The following is a 16501-nucleotide window of genomic DNA, read 5'->3' as shown; positions in this document are numbered from 1 at the left end:
GAAGGGCATCGACACCTCACAGACATGATGGTGGGACACGGCACGGACACAAATGGCATCCGGGGAAATTATGTAACAGGACGAGCCCATAACATGCAAGACGCCTGGTCAGCCTGCGATGGTGGGATGAAGCATTTGTCACCTATTTTGTTTGGGGCGTCCAAATCTCCCTGGGCGGTGCCCGTGCTGTCGGGCAATGATAGGTATTTCTGTTCAATTAATATATAGACCTATATATTAATTAATACAAAATCTCTCCATTATAGACTGTTGATTGAACAGAAAATCAAACCCTACCGAGCTGAAGTGATCATGTCACCAGCGTTTTGATCTCACTAACATTTATGCCTTCTTCTTCTGAATTACTTGCACAAGGCTCAAAATGAAATGGCTCCACAATGCTCCCGAAAGCGTTTCCGTCACTAATTTTGTCTCCCAACCGTTTCTTCAAAACCCCAATAACCACTTTCAACATTCTGAGAGCCATCAGTGCTGCTAATGATGGTGGAATCAGGATCGGAATCCAAGCTCGACATGCACTGTTTCTCTATGCAAAGCCTCCATTCAGATCAATATGGCTTCAAGGTTGACGTCACTGGCGAAATCGAAAATCGACACTCCAGGGCTTTTTTTCGACACTTTGTGATTGGCAAAAAAAAAAATTCAATTTTTCCCCCTTTAAATTAGACCGTGATTGATGATTTTCAATGGTTTTCAGAAGAAAAAAAATTGCGTTTGGGTTACCCTTTAAGATAACGAAGGGTATCGACAAAATATGTGCGTAAGAAATTTTCAGCAGAATGGACACCGACAGGATAAGGGGCAACGTTTAAGAGTGAAGAAGAGGAGTTAGTTTGGTAATAAGGCAAGGATCTTTCACTCAGAGAGCGGTGAATGCATGGAATGGTCTCCTTGCATGGGTAGTGGCAGTAGAGTCAGTAGATTGTTTTAAAATCGAGTTGGAAATGCACAGTGTCTGGAAGTCGTGGGAATAGGGGAATACTGCCATGTTGGCATGATTGTGTAGGCTTTATGGACCTCATGGCATCCTCCTGCATTGAAGTTCTTCTGTATTTCCTTGTATTTCCCTGGTGCATACTCCTCACAGCATTGCTGCCCAAATACTGAAAAACGATTCGTCTACTTTGTCTATTCCTGTTTCTATGCTCTTTTCCAGGCCATTTTCCAGGGGACCACCTGTGTGTATCATGGAAAGTTGGCTACATGAAAATGAATCTTAAAAATGGAGTAAAACCGACCCTCTTAACTGAAAACTAGTATTCTCCCCATTGTAAACAAAGTAATGGAATTGAGAAATTGAAGCAGACCTCGAGACTCATCATTTTCCCAACCCTCGAATCTCAAAGCATCATTTTGGCTGATATTCATCTCTGTTAAGTCATGTGATTTATGTTAAGAGAATGCCACAGCATCTCTGTTAAGTCATGTGATGTATCCAAAGAAATTGCCTTTGTTTCTGTAAACTGCATGCTGACTTAAATCTTGCCGTTTCATTTTTATTATGCCCTCCTTGAGCGATTCTCACCACAACAAAATGGCATAAATCATACTATTCACTGCCTAATGTCCATTGACAAGGATTTATATCAGCAAGGGGATACATCAGCAAAGTTGAGTTTTCAATGAATATTGCATAAAGAGGAATTTGAAGTGCGAATAAGAAGTACGGGTGATGATTTCGATCATGTTGCAGATGCTTCATGTGAGGCAGGGGAATGAGATTAAGGGGCTGACAAATCTGCCATTCTTGGGCCGATATGAAAGGGGCTCCAACAGATAAGAAACCACAATGTTTACCATCCATCTTTACAAGTCAGGTCATGGTGATATTTTAAGAATTTAGTTTGAAATTGGTTTGTGTATAATGAATGCAACAGGAGCTGAATTTCACCTCTATGTTGAGATCGGTGGCTGCAGGTAGCAGTTTTAGCAATGATGAATCATTCTGCTTGAATGCCAACAGAAGAACAAGTTCAGGATTGGATTGCATTGCACCTTGAGAAACCCTGATTGGATTAAAAAGACATTTATAGGTGTTTGTCTCGTTTCAAAAACCAATATTTACATTCTTCTTTGGAACATGCAATGTGATTTTAAAAGTATTTTAGACAAAAAATACTTCATACCTTTGAGGACTAAGTTGACCTCTGACCAAGAGCTCAACATTATTATTTGGATCATATTCAATCTGCAGCTTTCCATCAATTTCCCTTCCTCTTTGTGTCAAGTGAAAATACATCTAAACAAAAACACACTTATTAGTGGTTTTACAAAGCAAGAATGGTAATCTCTCCTCTCAGCAAATTACCAAAATGTTCATTGCAATTAAACATGAAATAACAAAAAAAGCATAACTAAATCACACAACTGAATAAGCATACCCTAAAAATATTACTTTCCTTGCACAGTGTAATTATTATTCATCATTCATGAAAATAAGAGCCTGGTGTGGCTTAGTGGTTAGGGTGGTGGCTTGGGATCCTCGGGGTCATGAGTTCGAGCCCCACTGACCACTGAATTAACATCAGGGGGGTTGACTCAGCCTGTCATCCTTCCAAGGTCGGCGAAATGAGCACCAGTGTACTGGTAATTATCCCTGCAGGGTCGAAGGCGACTAAAGGGTTGGCATCAGGAAGGGCATCCAGCTGTAAAAACATTGCCACAAGAAAAGGTACCACAATTGGAGCCCGAAAAAGCTGACCCCTGCTCAGGAAAAAAGTCTTTAAAAATGGTGATGATTCATGACAATAATTAATTAGAACTTGCTAAGTGGCCACTGTTTACTAATTATACTGAGCAGAAACTGAGCAATTGATTCAGTGCTTATTGTAGTGGCAAATGCCCAAGGTATATACAGTACCTTAAATACCCATGTATAAAGTGCACCTGTGTATAAGGCACATGATTGATTGGTCACTTCTCCCCTCCCCCACTCCACCCCCCCCCCCAAAAAAAAAGAAAAGAAAAAAAGAATAATGTAAACCTTGACATAACTAATATACTGCACATAGCTTGCATCAACTTCAGCTCAATGTTGAATAGATAAGGAAATTTCACCCCCCCAAAAAAGAAGGCAAAAATTGTCTGGAATAATTTATTGAACCATTAATTAATGATTAATTTCCATATATTTTTATTGTTGAAACAGAGGTTCTGTATAGGAAACCTTACACAACCATAAATGTCCATCCATCAACTCTATATGCCTGATGCTGCACTGGTAATGAAGGTTTGTGTTCATGGCCACTGAAGGGGAATACTTATTGATTGTTTATTACTTATTCTGCTGTCTGTTTGTAATATTGGTTTCCTCCGTTTTTTTTCATCTCATAATAAATTTTCTCTATTTATATTTTTGGCATCCACTTATCGTAGTGACATTATCGAATATATATAAAGCTCATTCGAACCACTCACTCACTGACTGACTGATATTTATGTTCGGTATCTTTTGGGTGACATAGAAAGCTGAAATTTTGTGTGCCAATGGATATCAAAGCCGATACACTGGAAAAAAAATCACAGAACCATTAGAAAGTGTCCGTAAATGAAAATATAAATAAATGAAAAAAAATAAATGCAGGTGAGGGACCCAAGACAATGGGGAAGCACGGTCATTTTGCATGCCAACGGACATTGAAGCCGATACAACAGGAAAAATCACAGAACTGTTGAAAAGCGTCCAAAAATGAAAATATAAATTAATGAAAATAAAAAAATAAAAAATAAACCAATGTCACCCGCAGGGTGACCCGTATCTTGCCAAAAGGTGACCACGTGTGACTTCTTTAAGGTCACACTGAGGTGAACAGAGCTGCTATCCACCAGGAGCGACTCCTTGAGGAATATCTGCCGACGAGAGATTCCGATGAGAATCGTTCTACAGAGTAACCATGAAAAATGTGTTTACCTCATAACATCACCAAATGATGTCATAATGTCTCAAGCTTGACATATCTAGAAAGTACTCATCGAGGTGTTCAATTTGAGGTACGACACGATATGGTTCCTAAAACTTGAAAATTTGTTCCGATGAGAATCGTTCTACAGAGTAACCATGAAAAATATGTGTTTGCCTCATAACGTCACCAAATGACGTCATAATGTCTCAAGCTTGAGATATCAAGAAAGCACTCATTGAGGTGTTCAATTTGAGGTACTACACGATATGGTTCCTAAAACTTGAAAATTTGACCCTCAGGTCAAATATGTTTGACCTCAGGCGCTAACAATGAAGGTCAAGGCCAATCGCCACCAAAAACTAACAGCTGAGCGCCAGACCATATACTACATTCCCATAAAGTTTGGAGACGATTCGATTAAAATTACTTAAAAAATAAGGGTTTCGTCGACTCCCCTGATTTGTGACAAAGTGACCCTGACCTTTGACCTTCAAAATTTTATGCGCTGAAAGGGACCTCTATAGGCCTCTGATATGTGAAGTTACAAAAATTTCCAATGATAACTGTGCTCTGCAGAATTTTTTATACGTGATTACAGACAAACAAAAAAAATAAAAACCATATCTTGCCAAAAGGTGACCACGTGTGACTTATTTAAGGTCACACTGAGGTGAACAGAGCTGCTATCCACCAGGAGCGACTCCTTGAGGAATATCTGCCTACGAGAGTTTCCGATGAGAATCGTTCTACAGAGTAACCATGAAAAATATGCTTTTGCCTCATAACGTCACCAAATGAAGTCATAATGTCTCAAGCTTGACATCTAGAAAGCACTCATCGAGGTGTTCAATTTGAGGTACTACACGATATGGTTCCTAAAACTTGAAAATTTGACCTTGGGGTCAAATATGTTTGACCTGAGGCGCTAACTATGAAGGTCAAGGCCAATCGCCACCAAAAATTAATCAGCTGAACGCCAGACCATGAACTATATTCCCATGAAGTTTGAAGGTGATCCGATCAAAATTACTCAAAAAATAAGGGTTTCGTCGACTCCCCTAATTTGCGACAAAGTGACCTTGACCTTTGACCTTGACCTTCAAAATTTTATGCGCTGAAAGGGACCTCCTATAGGCCTCTGATATGCAAAGTTACAAAAATTTCCAATGATAACTGTGCTCTGCAGAGTGATTTATACGTGATTACAGACCAAAAAATAAAAAAAAATAAAAAAAATAAAAAACATATGAAGATCAAGGCCAATCGCCACCAAAAATTAATCAGCTGAGCGCCAGACCATGAACTATATTCCCATGAAGTTTGAAGACGGTCCGATCAAAATTACTCTAAAAATAAGGGTTTTGTCAACTCCCCTGATTTGCGCCAAAGTGACCTTGACCTTTGACCTTCAAAATTTTGTGCACTGAAAGGGACCTCTATAGGCCTCTGATATGCGAAGTTACAAAAATTTCCGATGATAACTGTGCTCTGCAGAATTTTTTATACGTGATTACAGACAAAAAAAAAAAAAAAAAAAAAAAAAAACATACAACCTGACTAACATATCGTGCAAAACTTCGTTTTGGCAAGATAATAAGTGAAAAAAAACCAAATGCAGTGTGCTTTTGTTAAATTTATTATTCCTGACTGTGATCAGCAGGGCAGAGACAATATGCTCATGTTGCAGATTTGTTGCTGAAAGGTCATGCAGCAAATGCTATGATGGGACTCGATCTCACCTTGCTACCTCATAAAGTTAAGGGGTTCGATATTGTATAGAGAGGAAAAGCACACTGAGCCTCAAAGAAAAATAAAATTCTTTGTTTAAAATCCTGACGTTTCAGAAAATCATCTTTCGTCTTCAGAGGTAACAATAAAACATCAGACAAACAGCTGCAGAGGCATGAGCTGTACTTATTATGTCCGAGAGAAACGGCCACCCATCATGATTGGGATGCAATGGAGACCAATGAGCATGAGGTTGAGGACAGATTGAATAAAGACAGTGGGGTTGGGGGTGGATTTGCTTCCCGTTCGGATGTTTGGGTGACCGGTTCGGTGTCACGTGTTTCATGTCTGCCCCAGGTTTGTGATCTTCGAACCGGCAGGTGGGGGCTGAGGGGGATTGCGTAATCCTGGATAGGCAGCAGGTCAACGTGAGGGTTAATCAACCGTGTGCCCGAAAGCCATGCTTTGAGAATTTCCCGGCTGGCCCAGCCAGGTGCCGAAGCTTTACCTGCTGCGAAGGTGTGATGTCGGTTATGACAATGCACTGCCACCAGTGAAAGCTTGTCTCTGTGGGCTAAAGCTTGCTTGTGCATCACTGCCCACAGCCCCTATGTGTGGGTGGGAAGGTCAGGCCTGCCACACAAACCCAGGGCAGATATAAAATGCGTGACACCGAATGAGTGACCAAAACATCCCAACCGGATGCAAATCCTGCCCCCCACCCCAACCCCACTCTCTTTATTAAATATGTCTTAAACCTAATGCTGATTGGTCACTGTTTTCAGCCCAATCATGATGCAGAGACATTCTTGTTGGACATAATAAGTACAGCTAATGCCTATGCTGCTGAACGTCTGGTGTTCTATTGTTACCTCAGAGAACAGAAGATGGTGTTCTTCTGAAACGTCAGGATTTTAAATAAAGATTTTTATTATTATTTTTGGCTTCATGTGCATTTACTCTTCGTTCCCATCATGTGTTGCCTTTTTGGCTGCTGGTTGCATCATTGGTTACGGGCGCGGCTATGCTGCTGATGCGGCACCCCCATTACCAGTATAATGGCGCTCATTTCGCCAATGTCGGAAGGATGATAGGCTGCATCATCCCCCTGATGATAATTGAGTGGAAAACGGGAATCAAACTCGGGAACTTAGAATCCCAAGCCACCACCCTAAGGCCAAAAAAAAAAAAATGTTGCATTGGCGTAACCCGCCCGACCCTAAAAATTCCGCCGACCCTACGTTTTTTTTTTTGTTTTTTTGCTATCGAAAAATTTTGCCGACCCTATTTTATTGCTATTTTTGTTGTTTTGCTATCGTTTTCAAGTATCTTGTTGATTGCGATCGCGATCGCAAAAACCCGGAAGTGTTTCGGACAGAACCCGCCGACAAAAAGGGTGGTACTCGAGCCGGGGGACATTTTGGGAGGGATTTATTAGGAAAAAAAAAATAAAAAAAAGATCCCGACCGACCTACCCTATTTTTCAGTGACCCGTTACGCCAATGCAACATTTTTTTTTTTTTGGTCTAACCGCGAAGCCAACACCAAGCTTTTTTACTCTCGGTACTCATGTATATATATATATATATATATATATATATATATATATATATATATATATATATATATATATATATATATATATATATATATATATATATATATTTATATATATTTATATATATATATATATATATATATATATATATATATATATATATATATATATATATAGTTGTGGTTGACCAAATTCGAAAACCACCATTCAGGTCCCTTAGGTGAGATATCTCTGTAAGTATATGTGTAGTTAGGCCCAAACCCGTTGTCTAGAGGGAATAAATGTCATTCATGAGGGCTGCGACTCTTCAGGATAGCCGTTTTTCTTTTACTATCTTTATTTTGGACCAGCCGCCATTATTACCACCACCAACCACGTCTCAACAGCCATCACAACAACAACCACCAACCACAACAGCCATCACAACAACAACCACCAACCACAACGCCGCTTCACAACAACAACCACCAACCACAACGCCGCTTCACCACAACCGCCACGACCTTTACCGTCACAACTCGCCACCATCGCATCACCGTCATCTCGCGCCACTCGTGGGCACCGATGCTGGACTCGTGCGGGGCGCGCACCGAGCAGCGTGTTCAAAAACATCACGGACTTTCCGCAGAAAAACGGATCAAAAACGACTCACGCCCACTTTTGTTCCGTCCAATCGGTGAGCGAGGGGCGATTTGGCCCCGCCTCCAGGGCGTTGGAGGGCGGTCGCTATATGCAAATTCATGGATCAAAAAGCATTCACGCCCACTTTTCCTCGGGCCAATGGGGAGCCAGTTAGAGAGGTGAAAGGTCGGAGGCAGAGGGTCAAAGATGAAAGAGCGAAGCCACGGGGCTTATAAAAACGACTGCGTTCATCAGACAAGTCTAGTAAGAGTGGAGTAAGAGTGAGTTCGCAGTTGGCAGTTCGCAGTTGGCAGTTGGCAGTTCGCAGTTGGGAGTTCGCGGAGTCGGAGTGAAGAGGACGGAGCTGTGGAGAGGCGGCGGCGGCGAAGGCGGACGAGGGGATGCTCGCGTCGGATTCGGGGAACTGCGGAGGGAGAGGCCGGCGGCGCGACCGAGGTCGTGGAGGAGACGCTCGTCGCGGGACCCGAGATTTTGTGAAATCCTCCTTTCCCCGAGCATCAGCAACCCCCTCCTGTTTCCCCCCGCGCTGAGATAGTGCGACAAAAGGGGGCCCCCTTCCCACCCCCTACCAGACACTGTCCGCGAGGCCCGCGGAGTTGAGGCACCACCGCCACTTCGCGTATCATCATCAGACGGGTAGGCCCGACACGGTCTCGGCCCCAGGCCCGCCTACCCCCCTCATCCTGGAGGGTGGTTCTCTTTTCTTTTGCTTTGGGAATATGTGTTGTCGGCGCCGTCTGTGAAGTAAAATTGTATAAGTGTTGCCGTGTGCCAGTAGTCGGATAGATCTGCATTGTTGCATTTGCTTTTTGTCTTCTTCTTTTACATGTGCTTTTGGTGGAATTGTATATGTGTGCTTTCCGTTCATCGCGAAATAAATGTGCTTATTGTTGAACTGTTTTCCCGCTTCGCTTCGTCATTTCTTTCATTGAATCCCCATCTTGCTTCACGTAAAGGGTTGGTCGTGGGTTAAGACGCCCGATAATTAATCGAACCGTCGAGGCCGACGAATAACACCGCTCGGTTATCCCGATAGTACGGAACGGGTCGCTTAAGTGGCCCGTGTCCGAAGTCGACCTGCGGCGAGGTGCGATCGCCCGGTCTACCCTCCGTGTGGGTACTTAGGTAGGTCGAATTTGGCGAGCAACCCTATCCCACGCGGGGGCCGATTGGCACGATCGCGGTGAGACCGAAAGGTCCACCCGTGACTGGTTCCCGGCGTTAGTCCGAGAGGGTCACGACTGGATTGTCCGTCCGGTGGGCGACGTGCCGCGATTCGAGTTACGTGGCCGTCCGCACGCCGGCGGACGCGAATCCGCAACACTGGTGTCAGAAGTGGGATATAAACTCATCGCCCTCCTCGCAGCACTGATAACGGAGAACGGGAAAACGGGCTGTCCTGTCTCCAATTACATTCACGGGAATCGGTCCAGGGGTGAGAGGAGCGACCCCCGATTCCCTCCAAATTACGAGCGAGCTAAATTAACCCTTTAAGAGAAGCAAGATGGCGTCTCAAGGCGAGCGGGAGCCGGGGGTATTAGAAATGGATGTAGAATGTGTAGAGTCCATGGTCCAGGATGGAATCCCCGTGCAGGAAATGTTGATTGTGCAGGAACACGGACTCGCCCAACTGAACCCAGAGCCTGAAATGGGTGCGGCAGCGGCCGCGGTGTATGACACCTCCCCTCCCCCTCTCCACCAAAACCCTTCCCCAACCCATGCCGAAACGGCTCACCCAAGCGCACCCGACATAGCCCAGCTATTCACCATGCTGGCACAAATGAATGCGGAAATGAAAGGCATGAACGAAAGGATGGATACAAACACAACTGAATTTAAAAACGAAATGAAAGGCATGATCGAAAAGATGGATGCAAACACAACTGAATTTATAAACGAAATAAAAAGCATGAGCAAGCAAATGAAGGAAGAAACGAAAAAGCTCCGGGGTGAGACGCAGAACATGGGCCGATGCCTGCAGGCGGGCATGAAGGCCGTTAGCAGGGAGCTTAAAATGGCGACTCCACGTGTAGGAACGAACGAGCTGGGTGGGGGTGCAACGGCTGACAGGCCCGCGGTGGAGGCGGGTGAAAAAATAATTCGGGGGGCGTGTTGGGCGAGGGTCGTGACGATGACCGAAAGGGAAAAATTAAATGGGGAGACCAAAACGTGTGAGACGAGACACGAGGTGACGACAACGGAAATAATAGTGGAGACAAGGGAGGTAAAGGGTGAAGAGTTGGCAGAGACACGGGAGATGGGAACGATAGAGGGAAGGCTGCACGATGAAGACGGGGTAAGTGACGCACGCACACACACGGAGGTAGTGGAGGACAATGGGGGTGAGCTGGTGGACTGGGTGGAGGCCCGGTGCGAGCAGCTGGATGGCCTCCTCCAGGAACGAGGGGAGGGAGTATGCCCCCTTGAGGCGAGTCACGACCAGGTGAGTTCGGTCGTGCTTTGCGAGGTTGAGGGTGTGGTGGAGTCTGCGGGCCTATGGGGAAGGGCATGGTGATGTTGCATGGTGGGCGTGATGAGGGGAGGTGGCCGTGGGGGTCGGCAAGGGATATGAGGTGTGCGCGCCGCCTGAGGCGTCGTAGTAATGCTGGAGTCGGCCGGCTCGTGAGTGTACCGAGTACGGAATAAAGGGGAGCCGCGGGCACAGTACGCCCGCGCTCGCACTCGTGCAACACAGCCCGGCTCGACTGTTCCTCCGCTTCGTGTCTGCCTGCTAAGCATCTCCCATTTCAGTACAGTACAGTTGGCGAACGAGGATCTGCGGATCGGCGTGTGTCAGGGCGGTTCCAAGCTACGGAGCCAAGGGTCTCACGGAGCATGGCGGAAGGTCGCGGCACGGCACACGGACGTGTACCCGTGTTCGGGGGAGATGAGTTCGAGTTGTTTTCTGAACAGTTAGGTTGCTACTTTCGGGCGAATGATGTAGAGGATGAAGAGAAACGCAAGGCGATCTTGCTCGCCTCGCTATCAATGGAGCACTACCGCCTGCTGAGTGATTTGGTGGCTCCAAATAGACCCAGTGATGATGTGCTATCCTTTCAGGACATCGTGGCGAAAATGAAGACCCACTTGGCGCCGGAGAAGTCGTTACATCTCGCGCGGTTCCAGTTCGATCATCTCGCTAAGGGTGGCGAGGAGCGCGTTGCGGACTTCGTGGCACGAGTGAGGCATTCGGCTGTGCCTTGCAAATTCACGGCAGAGGAGCGTCCGACAAGGCTCAGAGATAGTTTTATTTCTGGTCTGCGAGACGCGAAGATGGTAGCGGCTATCCTGCGATTAACCGACATCACATTCGACTCGGCGGTCGTGACTGCTTCGTCTGTCGAGCAGACGCTCACGGATGTCCGTGCCATTGCTGGCCAGGACGCAATGAGTAGCTCCAGCTGGAGTATGGTGGCTAATCCCGAAGTCCACGCGGTAACCGCACAAGTGCCGCGAGTCACGCAGCCCGAAGTCCGAGCGGTGGCTCAAGTGCCGCAGGTCGCACGCACGCCTGGCGGTGCGGGACGAGGGGCACCGCAGCACGGTCGCACCGGGAGCGAAGGGGCACCGCAGCACAGTCGCACCGGGAGCGAGGGGGCACCGCAGCACGGTCGCGCCTGGAGCGAGGGGGCACCGCAGCACGGTCGCACCTGGAGCGAAGGGACTTTCCGCGGCTGCTGGGGGTGTGGGGGTCCGCACCTGCGACAAATGTGCCCGTATAAGAACACTGTGTGTTTGCATTGTCACAAGGTGGGACATTTGAAGCGTGTGTGTCGGATGGCGGGGGCCTCCGTTGGGGTCTTGGATGACGAGGTGCGAGAGGACCCCAGTGACCTGGAGATCGGCCTGCAACCGGGGCCTGACAATGCTGGCGAGCCAGAGCGGGAGATGCAACCACGGTTGAGTCTGTTTTCCGTTGGTTCGGAGATGACGACGCCTTTCACGGTTGAGGTCGAAGTGAATGGCCAACCGACTGTGTTTTGCGTGGATACCGGGGCAGCAGTGTCGGCCATGGATGAGCGGGCGGCTCGTGGTCTTCGCGGTATTCGCCTGGTCAAGACGGCCTTGTCATTATACACGTACACCGGTGAGGCGATTGCACCACTTGCGAGGGCCGACGTCTCAGTGCGCTACTGAGATCGACACGCCCAGCTCTCGGTGTTCGTTGTACGAGGGGAGGGGCCCCCCCTGTTGGGTCGAGACTGGCTGGCGCACCTCGGACTGGGTCTCCGGTTCGTACCTCCAGATGTGCCAGTACTCTCTTCGAGGCCTTCGTCGAGTACCGAGGGCGAGGCTCTGGCGGGCGGCGAGAGCCGTATCAGCTCTCGCGATGAGTTCCCGCGCTGTGGCAGGGTTCGTGAGGCAATGCGCGTCGGTGTGGTGCAGGCAGCTTCGACAGGTGACGGTGAGCCCGTGGCGTTGGAGGGAGTCGCGAGTCACAACATCGAGTCGACAACCAAGAAGCGGACTCGTGATGCGGGTTGTGGGTTGTTGTTCATGGCATATGTGCTTTTCCTTGCTCTAGTGATGCAGTTTAATGTTGTTGAAATAAATGCCAGCAGTTCTCGTGTAAAAGTGGATGTGGCGGAGATCAGTCAATGGGAGTTGGATTATGATCAATGTGATGTAGGGGCTTCAGGGGCGGTGGTGGCGAATAAAAAGGTTGAGTTGGCCGTCCACTGTCCCGGGCCGCAGGTAATTGCTTTGTCATGTGCTGGGATTTTATCAAAAAAGCGCGCTGTACGGAAAAATGAATTTGCGATGCTTCGAATATTATTCGTAATGATTTATAACGAGCCTATGATTGCAGTGTGGTTTAGGTGGAGTTGCTCCCGTCTAGCGGCCGTGTGGGTCTCGGAGATCGACTCGGAACCAAGACTGGTGCCCTGGTCGGCGTTACCCCCACCTCTGATTGCGAGCGCAACTCGCTGTGTTCGCTCAAGGCCGTTGGGACGGGCGTTGGCGTCTCAACTGATTGTGGTGCGTGAGTTGTTTTGGCGCATTAAATGCATGCAGCCAGCGGCGCTGTTCAGTGCCCCCGGCCAAGGTCTAAGGCTGGTGCCACGACTTCCAGATAGCGGGCTGTCGGCCTCGGGATGTTTATCTACGTCGGGTCTGCCTGGGGGGAGTGGGCCGGAGGCGTTTGATGGGGCCGGAGGAGGTTGGCTCGAGAGGTCGTTACGACCTTGGCCAGGGTCATGTCAACATGGGCCGCCTGGGGGCGTTTTTGCTGCATAATGCTGCTGTGCTTCTCATTTTGCTGCTTCATATCGGTAACGCGGTCAGACCTGACCTTTGCTGCTCCACTCGCTCGCATCGACACATTATATGATGTGGTGTGCTATTATACTTTGCTATTTTCATTTTATTTCCATGATTATTATACGAAGTCCTTCATGTTCTGCATGCTTCTTATAATGGTAATCAGTTAATAATCATAGTTTTAGGGGGGAGGAGTGTGGTGGAGTCTACGGGCCTATGGGGAAGGGCATGGTGATGTTGCATGGTGGGCGTGATGAGGGGAGGTGGCCGTGGGGGTCGGCAAGGGATATGAGGTGTGCGCGCCGCCTGAGGCGTCGTAGTAATGCTGGAGTCGGCCGGCTCGTGAGTGTACCGAGTACGGAATAAAGGGGAGCCGCGGGCACAGTACGCCCACGCTCGCACTCGTGCAACACAGCCCGGCTCGACTGTTCCTCCGCTTCGTGTCTGCCTGCTAAGCATCTCCCATTTCAGTACAGTACAGAGGGGAGGAGTGCTGCGAACGGGTGCACGGAGAGCTTGGGGGGTATAGAGGCCCCGGAGACCCTTGTGGGGACACGAATCCCCAGTGTGGTTGTCCCTGTGTGTGTGGTGCAAGGTGTGAGTGCGTCCCCATGTGTGGAAGCGACCCCGTGTGTGAGTGGTGTGGTGGCGATGGTGCCGGAGTGCGTGCTTCCCAGCACGCCGTGTGTGGATGAGGCACCGTGTGTGGAGGAGGCCGTGTGTGTGGATGAAACGGCCAGTGTGGATGGGGCACCGCGGGTGAGTGCCCCCGCGTGTGTGAGTAGTATGGTTTGTGTGAGTAGTGAGGCACGCGTGAGTGAACGGCCGAGTGCAAGGGAGACCGTGTGTGTGAGAGAGCGGTATGTAAGGGAGATGTCGGTGGGCATGCGGGAGCACGCAGCCGCGTCTCCCGGTGTGAATGTAATGGTAAGGTGTGTTAGCGTCGTAACACGCAGGTGTGTGTGTGTTGAGTGGCGACGACGGCGACATGTGAGGAACGAAAGCCGAGTAGCGGCTGTAGCTGTTTCGGGGACCGTGCCGGGTTCACCCAGCAGTGAGCACGAGGTCCGTGCTGTGCAACGCACGAGGCCCCCACGTGCTCGCTTGCGGGAATGAAGTCCCGGTCCGGAAACGAACGCGGTGGATTTGCCGATCCCGCGGAGGGACAAAGTTTAGGCAGGATAACGGATTTGGACCGGATGGGTTCTCCACGCGGGCGGGTGTGTTAAGCTCCAATGGGCAAAGCACATGTGTTTGCGTGGGGCTTGTTTTTTTTTTATGCGCACGGTGACGTCATGGCTGCACGTGGGGTTGGAATCCGGCAGGAGGGGTATCCCTGCCGGATGGTACCGTCCAAGGAGGGACGAGGAACACGTGCAGCTGCATGACGTCACGGGCAGGTTAAAGTGCTCGAGCTGCGAGTTGCCGCGCTGGTGCTGCGCATGGAAAAAAAAAAAAAAAACAAGCCTCACTTTCGGGTGCACAGGATTCCTGGGCAAGGGGTAGAAGACCCCCTTGACCTGGGCACAGGATGGAAACTAGTTAGGGGGAAGGGTTAGCTTAGTTAGACCGACTTCATGGGGCAGGGGTAAGTCCTCATGGAGTCCGTGGAATGGATTAGTTAGAGGGATTGTAGCCAGATTTAGGTTGGGAAATAAAATGACATATGAAGACAGTGACAGACAGTGAATGTGTAGTGGGGACGTAGCTTAGCTACGTAGTGTTAAAAGGAACGTGCTGTAGTTTAAGGGACGACGTGGGAGCACGAGTTAGTTAGGGGATGTAGTGAGGAGGATGGCAGAGTTCAGCGGTGAGTGTGTTGAAGAGTTGGTGAGTGAAGTGGAAGCATGTGCTTGGTGAGTGAGTGAGGCCAGCGGGTCTGTGTGAGTGGAGCGAATGGGGAATGCATGGTGCGATGAGTGATTGGGGGGAGGAGTGACTCCCGCCCAAGGGACCCCGGGGTCAGTATAAAGTAAGTTAGCTGGGTTAGTCAAATTGAAAAATGGAGGTCGTTTTGTTGTTGGTGTGGAAGTAGGCTCGAAACCCGTTTGGAGGGGTGCAGGAGCCCTGTTGACAGGCTTGGGAGCGTGGCTGCGAAAGGTGAGTATCGCTGAGTGGGTACCCCGGGCACCAGGCTAGTCGGCCGTAGTAGGCCAAGGGCCCATGGGGGGCCGGGATAGCGTAGTGGGCACGGGTGCGCCTGCTTGGTGCGGGGGCCCGGGGCGCCATTAGCCGCGTGGGCAGTGTTGTGGGCACGGGTGACCCTCGGAAAGGGGCCTGGGAAGCCAGCCTGCCACGTGTGCGTTTCAGGGGAGGTGCCATGGGGGGCACTCCCCGGTGTTAGGGAGCTGGTAGGCTCGGAGGCAGTGTAGTGCCCGGGGGTGCCATCGTCGGAGAATCGGCAGAGAGTCGTGCCTGCCAAAGGGAGCCACGTGTCCCAGCCATGAGACCGTGTGAGGGCACGGAGAGAAAATTGGGGGGCGAGGCCCGAAATTGTGAGGACACCAACACAGGCGACGGGAATCTGGGTTGTTAGAACCAATAGTTTAAGCGAGAGGCGCTTGTTGAAAGCCCCGGGGTAGCTTAGCAGTTAAATGGATAGGGTAGAATAGGAAGTGTACCCCTCCGCACCATCCATCCCCTCGCTCTCGTTGTGGGCCGCTGGACCCACTTTGGTTATAGATCGCCGAACTCTGGGGAGGCCATTCTGAGGCTTAGTTGGGCCTCGACACAGGACGCTAGCTCTTCCTTGTTCCCCTCCGGGAAGGGAACGTAGGGGTTGGGAGTAGGCTAGGTGACAGGATAGGTTAGCCGAACAAGGACAGTAAAGGGGGTTAGGGGACGATTTATAGTGGGGAAGTAAAAAATAAAAAAAAATAAATAAAAAAAATAAGTTGGGGCTAAATTGGGGTTTGACAAATTAAGGGAGTGGGTATGTACAGTGACAGGCAAAGGCGATAGGTGGGAGGGAGACAGGTAGGTAGGTCCGAGCCCGCCTTCCAAGTGGCCAGCACCACCGCACTCCCTCCACCAACCTCCACTGAATGGCAAAGGCTGGCCAACTTCATCGGCAGCTGTTGTTTTGCTGCGAGGCCTGTGCCGGCTGGATCGTCTGCAGCTGCTGTGCTGCAAGGCCTGTGCCGGCCCACTTCATCTGCCGGCTGGCTGTTTTTCTTCAAAGCCTGTGCCGGCCCACTTCATCGGCAGCTGTTGTTTTGCTGCGAGGCCTGTGCCGGCTGGATCGGCTGCAGCTGCTGTGCTTCAAGGCCTGTGCCGGCCAGTTCATCTGCCGGCTGTGTTTGCCTGCAACGGCCTTCTTCTGCGGGCTGTGTTTGCCTGCTGCCTTTGCCATGCCATGCCCACTGCCCCTGCTCACCAGCCCCCGTTC

The 16501-nt window shown here is 49.4% G+C and overlaps 1 protein-coding gene across 2 annotated transcripts in view; it reads right to left on the bottom strand.

The window, feature by feature from the left end:
• LOC147024109 (uncharacterized) overlaps positions 1-16501 on the bottom strand; it is a 282987-nt gene that overhangs the window by 70581 nt on the left and 195905 nt on the right. For both annotated transcript variants that reach the window (XR_015058872.1, XM_085883692.1), the window contains exons 32-33: positions 2148-2260; positions 1913-2027 (exon numbers count right to left, since the gene is read on the bottom strand). Coding sequence is in view for 1 of the 2 variants with exons in the window: in XM_085883692.1 (XP_085739818.1) it covers positions 1913-2027; positions 2148-2260 (228 nt within the window). In the remaining variant the exon portion in view is untranslated. The remainder of the gene's footprint in view (positions 1-1912; positions 2028-2147; positions 2261-16501) is intronic.

Source organism: Eptatretus burgeri, chromosome 6, assembly GCF_056783735.1.
Source record: "Eptatretus burgeri isolate ZD-2024b chromosome 6, Ebu_testis_v1, whole genome shotgun sequence".
NCBI lineage: Eukaryota > Metazoa > Chordata > Myxini > Myxiniformes > Myxinidae > Eptatretus > Eptatretus burgeri.
The sequence above is the reverse complement of the archived record's forward strand: the minus strand, read 5'-3'. Positions and strand labels throughout refer to the sequence as shown.